Source organism: Cryptotermes secundus, unplaced genomic scaffold, assembly GCF_002891405.2.
Source record: "Cryptotermes secundus unplaced genomic scaffold, Csec_1.0 scaffold250, whole genome shotgun sequence".
Classification (NCBI taxonomy): domain Eukaryota; kingdom Metazoa; phylum Arthropoda; class Insecta; order Blattodea; family Kalotermitidae; genus Cryptotermes; species Cryptotermes secundus.
This window is the reverse complement of record NW_019738873.1, coordinates 629204-647311: the sequence shown is the minus strand read 5'-3', so window position 1 is coordinate 647311 and position 18108 is coordinate 629204. Positions and strand designations below refer to the sequence as shown.

At 40.9% G+C, this 18108-nt stretch overlaps 1 protein-coding gene across 1 annotated transcript in view; it reads right to left on the bottom strand.

The window, feature by feature from the left end:
* The window catches only part of LOC111871103 (indole-3-acetaldehyde oxidase), a 74140-nt gene extending 64493 nt beyond the window's left edge, over nt 1–9647 (bottom strand). The window contains exon 1 of the mRNA XM_023863908.1: nt 9579–9647. Coding sequence (XP_023719676.1) covers nt 9579–9622 — 44 coding nt within the window. The 5' untranslated portion in view covers nt 9623–9647. The remainder of the gene's footprint in view (nt 1–9578) is intronic.
* Between the last annotated feature and the right edge of the window lie 8461 nt (nt 9648–18108).

The following is an 18108-nucleotide window of genomic DNA, read 5'->3' as shown; positions in this document are numbered from 1 at the left end:
GTGTTTCTTCTTGCTTTCCTCCTTAGGGTGTGCTGTGTACTCCTCCTGTGTGGGCGGTTATGTCGCATCTGTTCCTGGTTACAGAAGCTATTAGTTTCCTGCGTTCTCGCTAGTGTTTCTTCTTGCTTTCCTCCTTAGGGTGTGCTGTGTACTCCTGTGTGGGCGGTTATGTCGCATCTGTTCCTGGTTACAGTGTGGACTGGCTGGTGTTTATGTTATAGTCCATGGATCCATATTAGGACAGTTCAGAATGAAGTGACGTATTTGATGAGACTACCTGAAGATTATCCCATATGCGAAACCGAAACATGCAGCAACTATCAAATAAAACGAATGTGAGCAGTTCGATTGATGCAAATGAAGATATATGCCTCTAGTTTTCTCGTAATAAGATCTGGAGACAGAACTGAAGAGATGTTGGATACTTATGTACTTACTTACTCATGGAGTTGAGCCCCTCTTGAGGAGCCGCCAATTCTGCAGCTACTCAAGNGTGTTTCTTCTTGCTTTCCTCCTTAGGGTGTGCTGTGTACTCCTCCTGTGTGGGCGGTTATGTCGCATCTGTTCCTGGTTACAGAAGCTATTAGTTTCCTGCGTTCTCGCTAGTGTTTCTTCTTGCTTTCCTCCTTAGGGTGTGCTGTGTACTCCTGTGTGGGCGGTTATGTCGCATCTGTTCCTGGTTACAGTGTGGACTGGCTGGTGTTTATGTTATAGTCCATGGATCCATATTAGGACAGTTCAGAATGAAGTGACGTATTTGATGAGACTACCTGAAGATTATCCCATATGCGAAACCGAAACATGCAGCAACTATCAAATAAAACGAATGTGAGCAGTTCGATTGATGCAAATGAAGATATATGCCTCTAGTTTTCTCGTAATAAGATCTGGAGACAGAACTGAAGAGATGTTGGATACTTATGTACTTACTTACTCATGGAGTTGAGCCCCTCTTGAGGAGCCGCCAATTCTGCAGCTACTCAAGAATTTCCCAGCATTATTTGGAACTCGAATGTTCATTACCCTGTTCACAAGAGCCATCCACTGGTCCCTATCCTCAGCCAGATCAATCGAATTCATACCATCCCGTCCTATCTCTCTAAGATCCATTTTAATACATCCACCTACCTACGCATTGGTCTTCCCAGTGGTCTCTTTCCTTCAGGCTTTCCCACCAATATCCTGTACGCATTTATGTAGCTCCAATATTTATTTGTTATAAACTTGTTCATTAAGTCTCTTTACCTTTCTTATGGAAAGAGTGGTCTTAGTATATAACCAAAATATGTGTGGCTGTCTGAGGCCACAATTGCAATTTTTGAACTCAGTGGCCAACTTAGCATGGCATTTGGAATGAGAATTACAGCTTATAATCACGCCTCAGTATTATAATTTTTCACTTTCTCAAAAGCAGTAATAAAAAATGCTGTAAGTGCGAAATTATGAGGTGGAAGCAACATTAAATTTGTTGTCGTAAAATGGCTGCCGTAATGAATCTGCGAATAACTTAATATGGGAATTTTGTTAAGGCAATTTTGCGTATAATATAAAATAGCAACACGACTGCCGTGTAAAGGATTGATTTAGCTGCTGGTTTGATGTGATAACTAATGAATCATTGTCGTTGATGAGTGGAATTTGGTATGGAAATGGACTATGAACATGCCTCCATACTATATACTAAACATTGTTTATAAGTCTATAGTAACAAACACGGTAGCGGTATGAATGTCTGAGGTTGCATCCAATGAATTTTACTTCGGTAGGATGTATGCTTAAGTGACATTTTCATAAAAGAATAAAAGGTGACGTTGTTCCTATGCTTGATTAATTAATTAAGCACTATGCCATGAAGACGTATGGCCGGGGGGAGTATGGAAGCATAGCTCTATCGTTCTTGGCTTCGGCATTAGATGGAGATCAGAAGTTAGCTTCATGCTCTGGCCGCTTTGCCTCCTAGAAGAGGAACATGGTTTCCATTCGATATTCCCTAGATCCCCAGATCGAGTCTGGAATTCAGGGACGTTAACGGGAATAAAACCTCAGCCTTCCAGTCCGTAGCCGGTCGCTATACCGACTGAGCTAACCTGACTCCTAAAAAAATCAAAATCAAAATCAAAATGGTAATAGTAGTAGGTCTGTAGGACTAAAATTCTGCGCGATAGGAAACTAAGAGGTTTTCATAAATTCTGCATTTTATAATTCCAAATTCACATGGCGCAATGTGGCCTTAATATCGCCATAGCATTTCTGAACAACTGCAATTTCACGCATTGTAACTTACGGATAATGTTGCTTATGACGTATGTTAATCACATCCTGGACATAAAATTACGGAAATCGCCGTACTTTTTGGTGTAATACATTGTTTCTTCCGGCATGTTATGAAAATAAACAAGATGAAAAATCCAGCGCTGCTCCTAAGCAGCAAAACTATGAAAAGTACAGGGGTGGTAACGCATTATGCAAGCACTCCCGACCTCAATAATATGTGGAGATGGAGGCGACTAATCAACTTCAAGCTTAGGCCGCTGTTTCCCCAGGGAGAGAACATTTGGCGTCTGTTGAAATGGAGGTCGGGTGAGTTCCACATTTGTTTTGATCTGGTTACAGAGAGCGGACTCAGCGTAGCTCTGAGCACTGATAACAACTGAAGTGGAAATTCTAACAAATACGGCCCAGGTTTACTTCATTTTTGATAAAACATGTAGGACGCATGACATTCCATTCTGACTGAGACCTTAGGCATGAAGTTGGCTTGATAAGTGGACATTATTTTCATATTTTAAATAAACTTCCACTTCTTTAGAGCAGGACCAATGAGGGAGCCATGAAGCCTCTTGTTCATGTATATATTCTGTTAGAGAGAAATAATTACTTATTTTGTATTATAACCGACATGTAAAATTACAAAAAAAAAAAAAAGTAGTAAAAGTAATAAATTTTGTGCCAATAATCACTTTACCCGTAATTATGAATAATTACCGGTTATATTTCAGAGTTACCGACGTACATTCAGATCTGAAAACATAAAAATTAGAATATACAAAACTATAATTTTGCCTGTGTTTCTGTATGGGTCTGAAATTTGTCTCTGACATTAAGGGGGGAAAACAGACTGAGGGTGTTTGAGAACAGGGTGTTTAGGAGAATATTTGCAACGAAGAGAGATTAAGTGATGGAAGGTTCTAGAAAACTGCATAATGAGGAGCTTCATAATTTGTACCCTACTCAAAGTATAATTAGAATGATCAAGTGAAGGAGGATGCGATGTGCAGGCGTGTAGCAAGGGCTCAACTTTATATTTTCCGGATGACGCTGAAACATTAATCATGTCGCGTTCATGAACATTCTCTGGCAAATATCCATTCTTATGTTTCAAGATCTTGGCACATACGAGTGGTGCTACTACAGTATGTTTTGTTATGCTTTCTGCTCCGTCACTATTCCTTACTCTTCACATTTCATTCGCAATCTTTCCAGCTGGGTTCATTAACAGCTGATTATGTGTCTCTACAGATAATTTATACGCATAGCATTACAGGCAATGCTTTCATAATCTGGCAAAGGTCGGAAGTCAAAACTAGATAATCAGTAAGACTAGGTCAATGCTGACTCTGGTCCTCGTTGCATTATAACAGAGTTTGTTGCTGAAGAACAATGCCAACATTGGCCATTTGAGGAAATGCAGTTGCCTTAGTGATTCTGACTTCCGTAAGCATGATATGCCCCTCATTTACGCTTAAGACACTGGCCATTTTAACCCAATAAATATTACCATGAAAATAATTTCCGTACAGGTCTCATATTCACAAAAATGACATTGGTCCGGTCAGAACCAAGGAACTGTATTGACGGTTATTAGAATTCAAGGACTTGGAGAACAATCAATACTTCTTACGTCATGAATTATTGAAAAGTTCTAGCAAGAAATAGAGACACAAGACAGTGAACTATGTAGTCTATAGCTCTTACTTATTCTCTGTGTGATATTCCATTGTAACGCTCATGCTGAGAACTTTGTTATGTACGTAGACCATTTTTATCACTCCTTAACTTCGCTGACTAATAAAACACTTAAAATCAAGAAGATGTAGATGATATTTGGATCTAAAACTGAAAAAATAACAAGAGACTGAAGAAAACTGCGTAATGAAGAGGTACGCAGTCTGTACTCTTTACAAAATACGTAATGAGGAGCTTCATAACTTGTGCTCATCACCAAGTATAATTAGAATGATCAAGTCAAGGAGGATCAGATGGGCATGGCATGTAGCACGAATGGAGAGAAGAGAAATGCATACAAGGATATTAGTGGGAAAGCCAGAAGGAAAGAGACCACTGGGAAGACAAAGACGTAAGGGTGAACGATATTACAGTGGATCCTAGAGAGATAGGATGGGATGGTATGGATTGGATTGATCTCCCTCAGGATAGGGACCAGTGGAGGGCTTTTGTGAATACGGTAATTAACCTTCGGGTTCCATAACATACTGGGAAGTTCTTGAGTAGCTGCACAATTGTCAACTCCTCAAGAAGGGCTCAACTCAGCTCCATGAGTGAGCGACTAAACATTATGACATTTGAATGTTCAAAGCAAGAAGGGTGAGCAGGGCTGGACCTGTAGCACCGATGTGGAAAACATTTTGGTCCGAAATCCTGAAGAAAAGAAATAACTTAGGAATCCTAGGAGTAAATGTAAAACTTAAGACGACAGTCCGTGAAAGAGTGGACTGCGTCCTTCCGCTTTCTGGTAGCTTCCGGTGACCTCTAAGAGGCGGGAAGTTTGTTGAATGAAGGAAGGACCGTTGCTTCTGACGAAGGAGTCTATGTTTTTGATTCTCTAGAGGAAATTTTGCTAAATTCGACTCAGTAAGACAAACTTCTTTTCTGCATCCTCTGTTTTATCTTTCCTATAGGTATAAATTTTTTAACTATATGGAAATTTGAAAACGAATTTATCTTTCCCGAAGTCCTGTACAGCCTTGTGACCGTATATTCCTACACAGGACCCCCTGGTGGAAATCCACTCTGACAAAGTTCACGTGAAGAGTGACCGAAAGGGTATTTCCCGTTCTTGTGTGATGGATAGTTTTCTTACGGTTATGATCACAAGAATGAAAAGCATCACTGATGAGGAATGTTGACAACTTCAGCATGTTTCACCGGGTGGGCTGGGCTGTCTGTAAGTGAAGGATGAATCGACTGGGACCACATTTTTTTAATTGCTGGGAAAGCGGAAATTTTCATCAGGGTCAAGGGCATTACTGACATTGTATCATCTTCCAGCTCCTAATCATGCGTATTTTAAAATGTTTTATTTCTCCTTCACGCCTTTTGTAGCTCATACGGAAATTGGTGCCAAAGTTCAAGACCCTTCTTGGTTCAACCTCTCGAAATGCGAACTGATTATTCTAGAGGATTCAGTTTTGTTCTAGTATCGGCCGTAATCTTTTGCGCGTGGATTTTTTGAAGGTGATTCTGATTACTGGGAGTAAGCCGATCGGTCTACATGAGCTGCCTTCCTGTAGTTGTTTAGCAGGTTTCGGGAGCATTATGATCTGCTCGACTTTCCACTGAACTGGGAAATATTCCTTTCTACTAATTACTTTGCGTATAGTTGTTAGATAGATAATGTCTTTCCCTGGCATTTACTTTCGATATCCTCCCTGTAATTAGGTCAAATCCATGGGCTTTCCTTGGGTTAAGAACCTTTTGCATTATGTTTTGGATTTCCTTCTGTGTAAGGAATTTGATTGGTTGTGTTATGTATAGTCGTTCTTTCGTAGTTTTCTTATTTGTTTCGAGATCTTCGTTTTGTAGTAGTTCATTTGGTTTGAATATATTTTTTTAGTGTCCTGAAAAAGTGTCAACTTTCTTTTATCAGTTCGGGACCAGGTCTTGCCAGCGTTTATATGAAAACTTGAAGAGAAAACTTTTTCTTTGAAACCTCTAATTTAAAATGGAATAAATATCCAAAGTTGGAACTTCCTGAGCTCCAAGCCATCCGATTCCAATGCGGTTCTTTTTTAATAATAATCGATTCTCTTTCGATCTTATGGGCCAACAAATTATGCGCGTCATAAAATTTCGTTGAACCGAGAATGACATGTTCTTCATGAAATTCTGCTTACTTTCTTGTTTCGTAGTGAATGAAAATGGTTTACAAAACAAAACATTTTCAGTGCGATTGCTGAATGGTTAAATATTGTTTCGAAATTCAGAATTTTCTATGTAATGTAATAGAGATCTATGTAAAAAATTAAAAAAAAAAACGGAATTTTGAAAATTAATTCATGTCTCGAATGTTAGATGGACACCTAGGATTGCAGTCACGACCGCATTGCTGCGATTTGAGACATGAAAAGAGATTCACATAAGTATACCTCAGGTTGCACAAAGGACATGACCTTGTTGGAAATTGTATGACGTAGAAAAGTGCCTAATTATACAGATGACATCAACTGAATAATGATAATGAGGGGGAAAAAGCACAATTTCGTTCCTCTGCCTTATATAATTTTACATATATATTCTTTTTTGTTATGACCAGAGACTAAATTGTCTTCATTTTTCATTTCTGAATAAATATCCAGTGAAATAAAATGTAATATTTTATGTACATGCATATTATTAATTTAAAATTTAATTTGTATTATTGTGAAGCAGGGATCGCGCCATAGCTCAAGCGGTTAGTCGCTGGCTTCCCACCGCGGCGGCTGGGGTGCAAACCCGGGTCTGGTCAAGTGGGATTAGTGGCGCTGGGATAGGTTTTCTCCGAGTACTTGGGTTTCCCCTGCAAATCTTTATTCCACCAAATTCTCCATCATCATAATCACCCGGGGTACAATAGGTCAATCAGTGGCCGCCGTGCCGAGTGGACACAACTGCTCTCCACCCCCCACAATTAAAAAAAAATTAATTGTAAAACAGTGCTTTATTTTGAAGACAAAAGCCAACATAATTGCAAACGTTCCAAAATATACGTATATCTGAAAATTTCGCAGCGGTGAATAATTTCATTGTGTTCTTATGGATTATGATATCGTGCAGATTGGCACGTGATTTCCAGGGGCAACTTCTATCCTTTGCCCTGAGGAGGGATTTAGTATTAACGGCGTAGAAATTTCCGGTTTCACTTGAGGAGATGTTGAAATTATAATATGTTTCGGCTGGACAGACTGCCTAAAGCTCTTGACGTCTTCGCGAACTGCTTTTTCAGACCGGTTACGTATTCCTTCCTGTTCGTCATATTTTGAAATGCACCGTCACGATTTTCTGCTGAGTTGTGTAACATGAAGATGACTTTACACATTTGGTTCTCTGCAATTTTGAAGATAATATAGCTATGAGTAAATGTTTGTAAAACAGTTCACGTCGAAGAACGGAAGGCGGGGTTTGGTGGGAAGGTCCTCCATCATTGAAACCTGTCGTATTGGACATGACTGCGAATGTGCCCCCTTCCTATTAATGTTACATCAATATATTTAACAACATATTTATTGATTATCATATCAGTACAGAGGGTCGGGCAGTATCCTTACGCGTAAAGTTACGCAGAAACGATTCAAGCCGCGGAGAAGTGTCTCAGTTTTAAACCAATGTGATTATAGAGCGATAAAATGTAGGGCAAACTTAGCGGAGTAAGTAGAAAGCATATAAATAAGAAAACAATTGCATACAAATTTTTTGTCGTATATTATGAAGAGAACGCCGGTCACGGTAGCCTAGCGGTCTAAGGCATCTACTATCTTCGCTCGCTCGGAAGCCGGGATCGTGAGTTCGAATCCCACTCAGGGCATGAATGTATGTGTGCGTTTTTCTGTGTTTGTGTACAGGTAGAGGCCTTGCGACGAGCTTATCACCCGCCCAAGGAGTCCTGCCGTATGTGTAAGATCTAGTAAAACCGAAGTGAACGGAGAATTTCATGGAGATAGGCCTAGGCCCAAATGAGGGCTGTAGCGCCAATGAAAAAAAAATTATGAAGAGAACACGCAAGTCGTAAATGTAGATAGAAAGTTGATATTTCCACGTGACGAAATTAACGGGTTCGAAATATGATGAATGAATTTATTGGTGTTCCTTTACAATTACAACCAATTACAACAGCTTCCAATCAATGACTCTCTACGACTCACTCCATTCCTTGCCGGACTGCGAACGTCTTCTCTTCCACCGTTCCGAATGAAGAATTCTTGCTCACATCTGAACTGTCCCTCGAAAGCACACAAATTCACTTCTCTCTTCTGACTCATAACGACGACTGCCAGTCGGCCAGTCTCTTAGAACAAAGCACCCATCTGAGGCTTATGACCAGATTTTTATTACTGTCAGACATATGCAGGTATTTTTGAAAGTCTGAAATCTAGTTTTTATAAAAGTAGGCCTATATTGAATTCACGAAATAAGAAAACGGAAGACTAATTGGATTGGTCATATCTTACGCGGTAACTGCCTTCTAAAAGAAGTTATTGAAGGAAAGATAGAGGGGCGGATAGAAGTGACAAGAAGACGTAAGAAGATGCTGATGACCTTGGGGACAGAAGATGATATTTTCATTTGAAGGAGAAAGCTCTAGATCGCATCAAGTGGAGGAACTGTTTTGGAAGAGACTGTGGACCTGTCGTCTTGACAGATTACTGATGAATGAATGAATATTGAATTAAGTCCAAAACTTTAAATATCTGTACCGAAAGTTTCTGTGACATTCCCTGCACTTTGATCAGCTTGAGTTTTGCTGTTACGTTTATTTTACTAGTGATGTCACAAGGGCCTTGATTGAAGAAACTAGGTTGGCCTTAACAGGGGATGGTGTAGCAACATTAAGATATATAAAGGTTGTCCATGCGCTTAGCTAATTAAACACTACGTATGAAGGAGTATGGGGGGAAAGGATGTATAGATCCATATTTTTATGACCTCGGCAATATTTGGAGGTGAGCAGTCAGCTTCAAGCCCCTGCCGCTTTACCCCCGGGGAAAGAGCCCCCGATACCCATTGGATAGGTCAGGTGAACCCCAGAGCCGGTCTGGACGGCTTGGAGAAGAGAAAATTCTTGCCCCTCCCGGGACTCGAAATCCTATCCTCGGTTGTCCAGCCCGTTGTCAGTCGACATTAAGATATATGTCCGACTTCATATGCTCAGGAAAGGTGTGGATAGAATAATACTGGGGATACCAACATTGTCCATGCTAGGTGCAAAGACTGAACATCTATAAAATTTTGACAGGTGCTGTACCAACGGCCCAATATCGCAGTTGGGACGGTAAATAAGAAGGCAAATGACAGGGCATAGCTTGCTGACCCTAACAGCTTCCGCTAATTTGGTACATCACAGTAACTGTGTTTTTTAGAGAAAATGTCCTTACTCAGACTAAACCAGACGAACTAGTGAACTTAGAACAAAATGGCGATATATTTATGATTTATGACTCAGAAATATATGGTTAGTTGTTGCCGGATTTGCCATTTTAAAAGTGATTTTACCAGTATCCCTAAGTCTGTTAGCTATGAAACCAACCGGATGGTTGGAGGAAGTACATAGTTAGTGAACAAGAATTACTTTCATAAGTTGGTACCTATGTGAATGGCACAGTTCGCCGTGCAGGGAGTGCGAGTCCATGGCGATCGGCCCCTCTACTCTGATGACCACCTGGTGTTGCCGCTGCTGAAGTTGCTAGGTCGTAGCTGGTTTCGGCTCCACCGCTTCTTCCTTCAGTTGAGGTGATTAGTGGTTAGAGTTCAGGATTGGATCCGATAATATGGGCGCCAGCAAACAGCTGGAGGCTGTTTACGATTCGATAGTAAGTGGTGAAGGGGTGAGCATGTGGAAGCTGAAGGTGGGTTTGACTAGCTGGTGGAGATGAGTCTCTCTTCAGGTCGAATACGGGTCAGGCTCGGACAAGTGAGGGTGAAACACCTCTGATCAACACAATGCACTGTACACCACAACACTTTATTGTTATTCCTGCTATTAACATGAGACAACTTTCATCATTGCCATTAGACTTGATACACTGGATTTAGGCACTAATAGCTATTGGTCACGTGACTGACTGCACACTTAGTGAGTATGGTTCGAGCTGTGGAGTATAGCTTACTTCCTAAAGACACTTGGCTGCGTAAATTCTCACAACCTGATTTAGTTTCGGCTGACAAGTCTCGGGTGTTACACTTGCACAAAATGCACTCGATCAGCTCGCCAAATTCCTTTGTGCCGCGCTCTTGTGGATGAAGCTAAATCTCACTATGAGTTGTTATGATAGCAAAAATTTGTACTTCTTAGAGTTATCTTTTAGCGCGTGTGATGTGGGGTTTGCCTCCGCCAAGTTCAACAGTTGATAGACGACTCGACTTAGACTGACCCCTCTGCCGAGCCAGAGGTCCTAACTGAGCTGTATCTGCCAATTCTCCTCTCCTCCTAATTTCCCTGATAGGCTGATTTAAATAAGGGGAGTTGGCTTAATTTTGGTTCCGGCCAATGACAGATTGTTTTTAAGGGAATTTCGCCCTAAAAGACAAAACGGCGAAGTTGACAGCCATGCAATTTATGAGGGGTCGCTAATGATCTTCTGGCATTCCCACTTTTGACCTACGACTGGTAGAAACTGTCACCTCTCGAATTCTCAAAGTGTCTTGCCGTTGTCAGGCTAATTCTACATTTTTAAAGAATCTCAGTGGGGTTTCTTGAAGTATCAGTTTCTGCCCTTTTTGGAAAATAACACCAGATGCTTGGACGTAAGGACTAGCAGATGTCCTTGTCCCCGCAAGTTTGGTCTATCTGCTCATCGCCTATTCCTTGTTATTACAGTGTGTCTTAAAGTTTTGTTTCTTCATAAATTCTTATTATTAAACTCTTTTAGCTCCTGAAAAAATGGGGGGGGGAAAGGATTTCGATGGTGCGGTTACAGAACGTCACAACGTAATGCATGCAGGCCTATGGTAGTGGGTAAGGGCACAGTTCACAGCCCACAGGCGACTTCGGTTATTAAACCGAAGGAACAGAATCATTATCATCTTTTTTTTAAATGCCATTAAATTATTTGCAGACGTGGAATTTAACGTATAGAAGTAAAAGTCTCTTTTTTTTGTATCTTTATATCAACCGAGACTTGTGTAGTTAACAGACAACAAACATTCCATACGAAATAAAGGAAAACATTTCACCGGCGCACCCATATAAATCTGAATAGAACAATATTTCCTCACGATCCAAAAGCTTGTAACGCTTGTATACCGACACAATTGCTGACTATTTGAACGTTAGCCATCGTTTTGTTTTTATTTTCAAAAACAATGCATCTGAAACTCGATACCCTCCTTCTCTGTTTGGTCCAATCGATAGAGCTAGCCCAACTGAGTAGGTTTTACCCGAAAAGGTAGATAGAATCCCGTCTCCAAAACGTTGTGTTTTGAAAAATAAACATGACGGTATTTTTAGATAAAGACAAGACAGTTGATAATGTCCAGAAACCTAATATTTGTACTAATGTACCATCGTCACAATCTTCTACAATGAAAGTATTGTTTGAAAAAGAAAGATTCACGGTTTAAGAGTAGGCCATGTGGGCCTATAGTGCACAAGAGTGAAGTGTGTGCAGAGGAAGAAGGAAGCAACATGCCGCACGTTGCAATTGTAATCCTCTGTGGACGATGAAGAAGGTAGACGAAAGCAGATTGACAAGTAGCCACTAGGCCCTACGGATAGCGGTGGGACTCAAACGAAAGGGACTGCAGCGACTGGGATGAAATTAAATCTGTGCGGGTTAAAAGGTAATAAAAGTTGTCCCTGTGCCTAACTAAATTAAGCACTCGCCATAAAGACGTATGGAGGGGTGAATGTAAAGATCCACGTATTCTTGACTTCGCCTTTAGTTGGTTTTCAAAGATCAACTTCACTGCCTGGTCGCTTTACCCCAGGGGAAAGAGCCCTCGGTATCCATTGGATAAGAGGCTGTGTGGGCCCCAGGGCCGGTCTGGACGACATAGAGAGGAGAAAAATCTTGCTCCTACCGGGACTCAAACTCCGACCCCTCGGCCGTCCACTCCATAGCCAATCGCTATACCGACTGCACTCTTCCGGCTCTTCTAACTGTCCTGGGTTCGAGCACATGTCACTGAGATGAAGAAACTAAAAGCGTTGCATATTGATGTGAAACAATCAGTCCTTTGTAATGTGTCCTAGAATCCGTAGCTTCAAGGGGCACTGTAAAATGTTAAGTGATTGTGAATAATAAATTAGAAATGCGGAGTTCTCACAGCGGTGGTTATGAAGTCTTCTATGTCCTGGGACAGAAGGCCATGTAGTCCGTTGAAAATTAACAGACGTTTCGGAGGCACATGTCGCCTCCGTTTTTTGGGGAGGGCCGAAGAATAAGCCAGACGAGAGCTCTTCTTGCTACCTGCTTCAATGTTGTTGGATCTATATATATAAAATTTGTGGGAATTATTTTTACCCCATGGTACCGGCTCTGCAGCTTTAAAATTTTACTATTCTTTCTTAACCAATGGGCCTAATTTCCATGGAACTGGCTGCGAGATGCTTCATCTGTTGCTATATTCCCACTTTTAGTAAAGGAAATGAAGTACTGACATCATAGTAGAGCCTTCACAGAAAGTCTGACACTCACTCAGCTAGCCTAAGAAAAGCGGCTTCCGTAGTCTAAGGGTAACGTTCCCACCTCATGACTCAAGGTACGCGGGTTCAAAACCGGCGGAGACCTCTGAGCTAAATTAGGCAAAAAGTTTCCCGCCCAAGTAGTTTCCAAGTGTCTCTGGTAGATGGGGGAAGCATCAGGTACCACGTGCCAGAAGAGGACCGACCTCGCTGGCAAAGTGGGGCTGAAGCATTAGGTACCACGTGGCAGAAGAGGGCCGACCTCGCTGGCAAAGTGGGGCTAATAGCAAAGCACCAGTACCGGTAGGGTATGGGGACAGTAGAAATTAAAGGGGGACGCACAATGGACCAATAACTGGTCTAAGTGCATGGGGAAACCCACCCACTCTAATAATGAATGAATGAATAAATGAATGAATGAATGAATGAAATAGCCAAGGAAAAGACGAATGCTGAATACTGAATATTGATATTGAGAATTCTTGTTACATTTGCAACATCAGACGCATTTTGCTTGAATAATCTCCCTTGATTTATTACGAATATTACGTGAACAGTTAAGAATTAGGTAGTTCCACAATGTGCAAATTCCTCAGCGTTCATTTTTCTCCGGTAAAGACACGGTCTTCAGCGTTCTGGGTTCAAATCCACTTAATTTGTGTTTTTCAGAGGTAAAGGTGAAGCTGTCCCTGTGCTTAACTAATTAAGCACTACACCATGAAAGCGTATGGGGGAGTTGATGTATACATCCACATTTTCTTGACCTCGGAACTAGCTGGAGGTGAGTGGTTGGCTTCACGCCCCAGCCGCTTTACCCCCGGTACCTATTGGATAGGTTGGGTGGACCCCAGTGCCGGTCTGGAAGATGTGAAGAAGAGAAAATCCTTGACCATACCGGGACTCGAACTCCAACCCCACGGTCGTCAAGTCCATGCATTTCAGAGACAGTTGTATTTATTTAAATATACATCGGAGGGGGTCGAAGAAAAATTGCATATTCTCGAGCTATAATCGATATTCGTTGTCTCACAAATGATTACTTAGCACTGTTTTATATTCTGCAGTAGAACAATTCTTAAAATAAAAATTATAATTTCAGCAAAATTTTTAAAGGAATAAATTTCTGTAACCCTATCCTTATATTTCTACGGAAATTTAGCTCTTGATTTACGCGTTCTTAACTTAATGGTCAACTCCTATGAAAGCGAATACCCATCATGTAAATCAATGCCTGCAAGTCTTTCTGTACTATTCGTATTCTTGCATATATCCATATACAGGTAAATAGAGGCTCCTTGAAATGACCAATTCAACTCGACGTATGTGCTACTGGACAACTCAGTTATGGGCTCCTGGTCCTCCTACTTAATTATATTGAAGTAACAAAACAATTTCTCAGAATTAGAGGTTATGATTAAGCAACTTATTAATCCATCAATCAATCTGAAAGGAAATAAAGTAAACATTACCATCCATCTTACAGAAATGACAGAAGGAGTCAGTAGGACAAGACTTGTTGCATAGAATGTGACGATATCTCACTTCACAATCTGTCACGAGGGTCACGAGATCCATGCGCCCTGGGGAAAGGACACGTATAATTTCCTTACAGGCCTATGAGATCGACAAAAATCGTCCCGCGATCGACGCGTTGGACATGACTGCTCTCTCTCTCTCTCTCTATATATATATATATATGTATCTGGAACACACAACAGGATGCAACCAATGAAGGTTAAATTTCAATTCGCCTAATATTTTTAGTGACTACTTTAACAGTCTTCACGGCGATAGGGTTTCTTTTCGTGTGCAGTCTCTTCCTTGCTCTGCTATACGATAACTGGATTGTAAGCCACGGAGTTCGATGTTATATAATAATAATTAATAATAGTAATATTATAATAATAAACTTAACGTAGCTACATGGCTTCTTTGAGTAGTGTTCTACAAGAACTTATTTAAACATTGGATTTTATATTGTTCTTTCTTTACAACTTTCTTGAAGACATGCACTAATTAAAATTTATAAACCTGTGGTCTGCAAACCTTCTCCGACCAACGATCAGATGAAAATAAATTTTTACCGCAATTCTACCTTTCTCAGATGTTAACTTGTCATTTATTCCCTTCTTTCATTAACATGAATTTCCACTCGTGGGCATTATCGCATTAAATATTAACGATAAAGAACAAACACGCCATTCTACATTGTGGATCGAAGAAAATATTGATTAGCCTACAAGTCAATTACAGCGCAGTTTTCCAGGTCTAGTAATTTCAGTATTTTGTCTGTTTGCAGTAATATTCCAGAAAGAAATGTGACTGCCATACTCATATATCTGTTAAATGCAGCCAGAAAGCTACGGAATCAGAGAAGCGCCACGTTTGCGCTCAGCGAATTGGTTCTATTGGAAGAAGACTTCCAGAGAGCCTACACACACATGACAAGATAACACCTCATGCATCCTTTCCAGCCATCCTATTGTCACGTGTAGGAGTGTGTGACCATTAAAGGGGTTGGAGTGGATTAATTGGATTTACTGGACTCGGAACTATAGGCAGACACAGCTCTACCACTGATCTCCACAATTTACAAATCACTGCTGCAAACACTAATGTCCTCAGTCTGTTACAGTTTCCACGAGTCGTTTCGTGGCAACAGATTTTAACACAGTAACTAAATTACTCACTCCAAACATGGCGGTACTGTAGCACACATAAAGCCTTCTCTTCACAGCCAGACTTTCGAAGCCACTGAACTGCATTCAGTAATTCTGATGTCTCAGTTCAATTCCTCTGCTCCCAAGTTCCCATTCTTGCAGACTGGCGTCACGAAACTCAACTAACGCGTTGCCATTTCTTCTCAGTCTCCTTCGACTGACCTCTAAAGAGGCCCCCTCAATTCTTCTAGTTATATAGTCTCGGGGCGACCCCAAAAGAAAACACCGTTTCCTAACAATTCTTCTCTTGTTTTAGAGGTGTGTTTACCTCGCCTCTGCGTAACACGGTAGTTATCCTATTGTTGTGTGCGTGTTCAGTTCCACGGAAACCTGTTTACCTAGTTGTTGTCTACAAACGAATGTCTACTCTGGCTCCGCTATTCAGGCTTTCAGGCGTCATGTCTCACTATTATTAGGCGCTCTCTTCTCACCTAGGAAGTTGACGAAAGATGTAAAGGGTATGACTTGTCCTCCAAAGGTGTCCTTCAGACAAAGGACGATATAATATTTCAACAAAAGTCATGACCGTTTCCTTCCACATCTTCTACTCTTCATTATTCATCAATTATCCTACCATTCAATGCTATGTAGTTTGAGATATGAGTCGTTATTTAAATTGTAAGTAAGTAAGTAAAGTAAAGCTATCCCTGTACCAGGCCGTAGAGGCCCATAGGGTTGTGAGATGTTGAGGTTCCCACATTATCTAGACAATCGGCTCACAGATGGCGGCAAGTTTGTCAGCCTTACGCTCCGACCGCCGTTTACCCCCAAGAACATTCAAAGAATATTCCTGGTACTCATTTCTGTTAGAGGCTGAGTCGAACTCAGGGCCATAGTGCGACTGGAAGGATTAGGTAAATTGAAAAGAGATCCCATGACCTCATTGGGATTCGACCCCGCGACCTTCCGGCTTGTAGCATAGTGCCTCAACAAACTACTCTACCGCGTACCCCCAGTAAGTAAATAACAAAATAAATGAATTCATGAACAAACAGACCTCTTCTAGGGTGTCTTCCAAATTATCTTTATAGCTGGGTGAAGCATTCCTTGGTGCTTATCCTTTTAATTGTATCTTAAAGTATTGTCACGTGTATGAGTGACTGCAGGCAGGGTTTGGATTGGTAACTGGATTTATTATATTATATATTATAACTACAAATAACTACAACGCTATCGCTAATTCACTCACTCTGCAGTTCACTACAGCACGAACTGTCATCTCAGTCTGTTGCCTTCATAAGTCGTTGCCTGGTGACAGATCCCAACATTGTTCTCTGCTTCTATGCTCACGTTCTTACCGGCTGGTGTCTGTCCCACAAGTACCTCCGACTCTTTTAAGTGCGGTCTGAAGACTCCCTCATAATCGCAGCTGCAGCCTCGGCACGGACGGCACAGAAAACACGTCTCCCGACAGTTTTCCTATTGTTACGTCACGTAGCTATCGCAAGGACCGGGTATTACGAATCTGTTGCATAGCAACACGCCTACATGCCACAATACCTTCTTTATTTTTATAAATTAAACATAAACTTCACCGCCTAGATTATTATGTAACAGATTAAAGCGACGCTATATAGACTAGCTACTGAAGGCGTCGTTAAGTAAGCCACAAATAAATACAAGTTCTAAGAAGAACTAATAGCCTCTTTTATTTTCTTTGTAAGTTTAGTCTCTGATATGACAAATAGAAAGAAAACTTCAGTATGTATGCGTAATGAAATAGATAAAACAATACAGTTTGGGAGGCTTCAGTGTTGGTATTACTGATCGCCTGTTTTATGAAGTACGCAATTGGTACGGCCTCAGATGACATTATTTACGTACTAAGTTTCATGGAGATTGGTTCGGGCATTCTGGTAATACGAGTTATTACCTGAACAATCTGAGAGGCTGCAGTGTTGGTATTGACCCCGGATGGCATGACATACATAAGTTTCATCACATTCTGTTCAGGAATTCAAGGTTGGTGTCACTGATGTGAAGGATCCATGAAGTGAGGAATCGGGATCGGTTCAAGGTTCCATAAAGTACATAATAAGTTTGATAAAGATTGCTTCAAGCATCCAAATATTGTTAGGGGGATACTCATTTAGACGCACAGACAGCAAGACGATCTCATAAACCTATTTCTATTTTCTCAAAATAAGGGCAGTAGCCTAAAAACAAAAGAAATCACGCCTACAGCTATTCACAGAACCCAAGAGACAGCAACCGTCATCTGGCGGTAACATTTGTAACCTGCTTGTGAATATTACAACACAGTCGACAATGAAGTGTCCTATAATATCTCCCATAAGAAACAGCGCACCACAATGTCTACGACGGTTGCTATATATAAACTAGAAAGACGTACAATTTTAACAGAAATATATACTTATACAGACAAATTCGACAAACACGGAAAACGAAAACTTTGAAGCTACGTCACGAAATTTTATGTGTGAAAAGACATGAAATCGAGCGTCGCGGCCGAGCGAGTTGCCCTTTTACTACGTAATCGCTAGAGGTCGTGTATTCAAAACTCGCCCCGGTGATCGACATGCCTCAGTGAGATTTTCGTGGCTTTCTCCAGTCCCTCCAGGAAACAATATTGTTTTTTTTGCGTACCTTCGTAGCACTAGACGTGCGTAATGATTCCCATACATTTTTGTCAACAAGACTTCGGAATGCCAAGCAGTTTCTTTGATGACCTTCGTAATTCTAGGTAATTCCCATCAGGATAATATCCACAAATATCAACACCAAGATGTAATGTATAAATCATGACCCCAG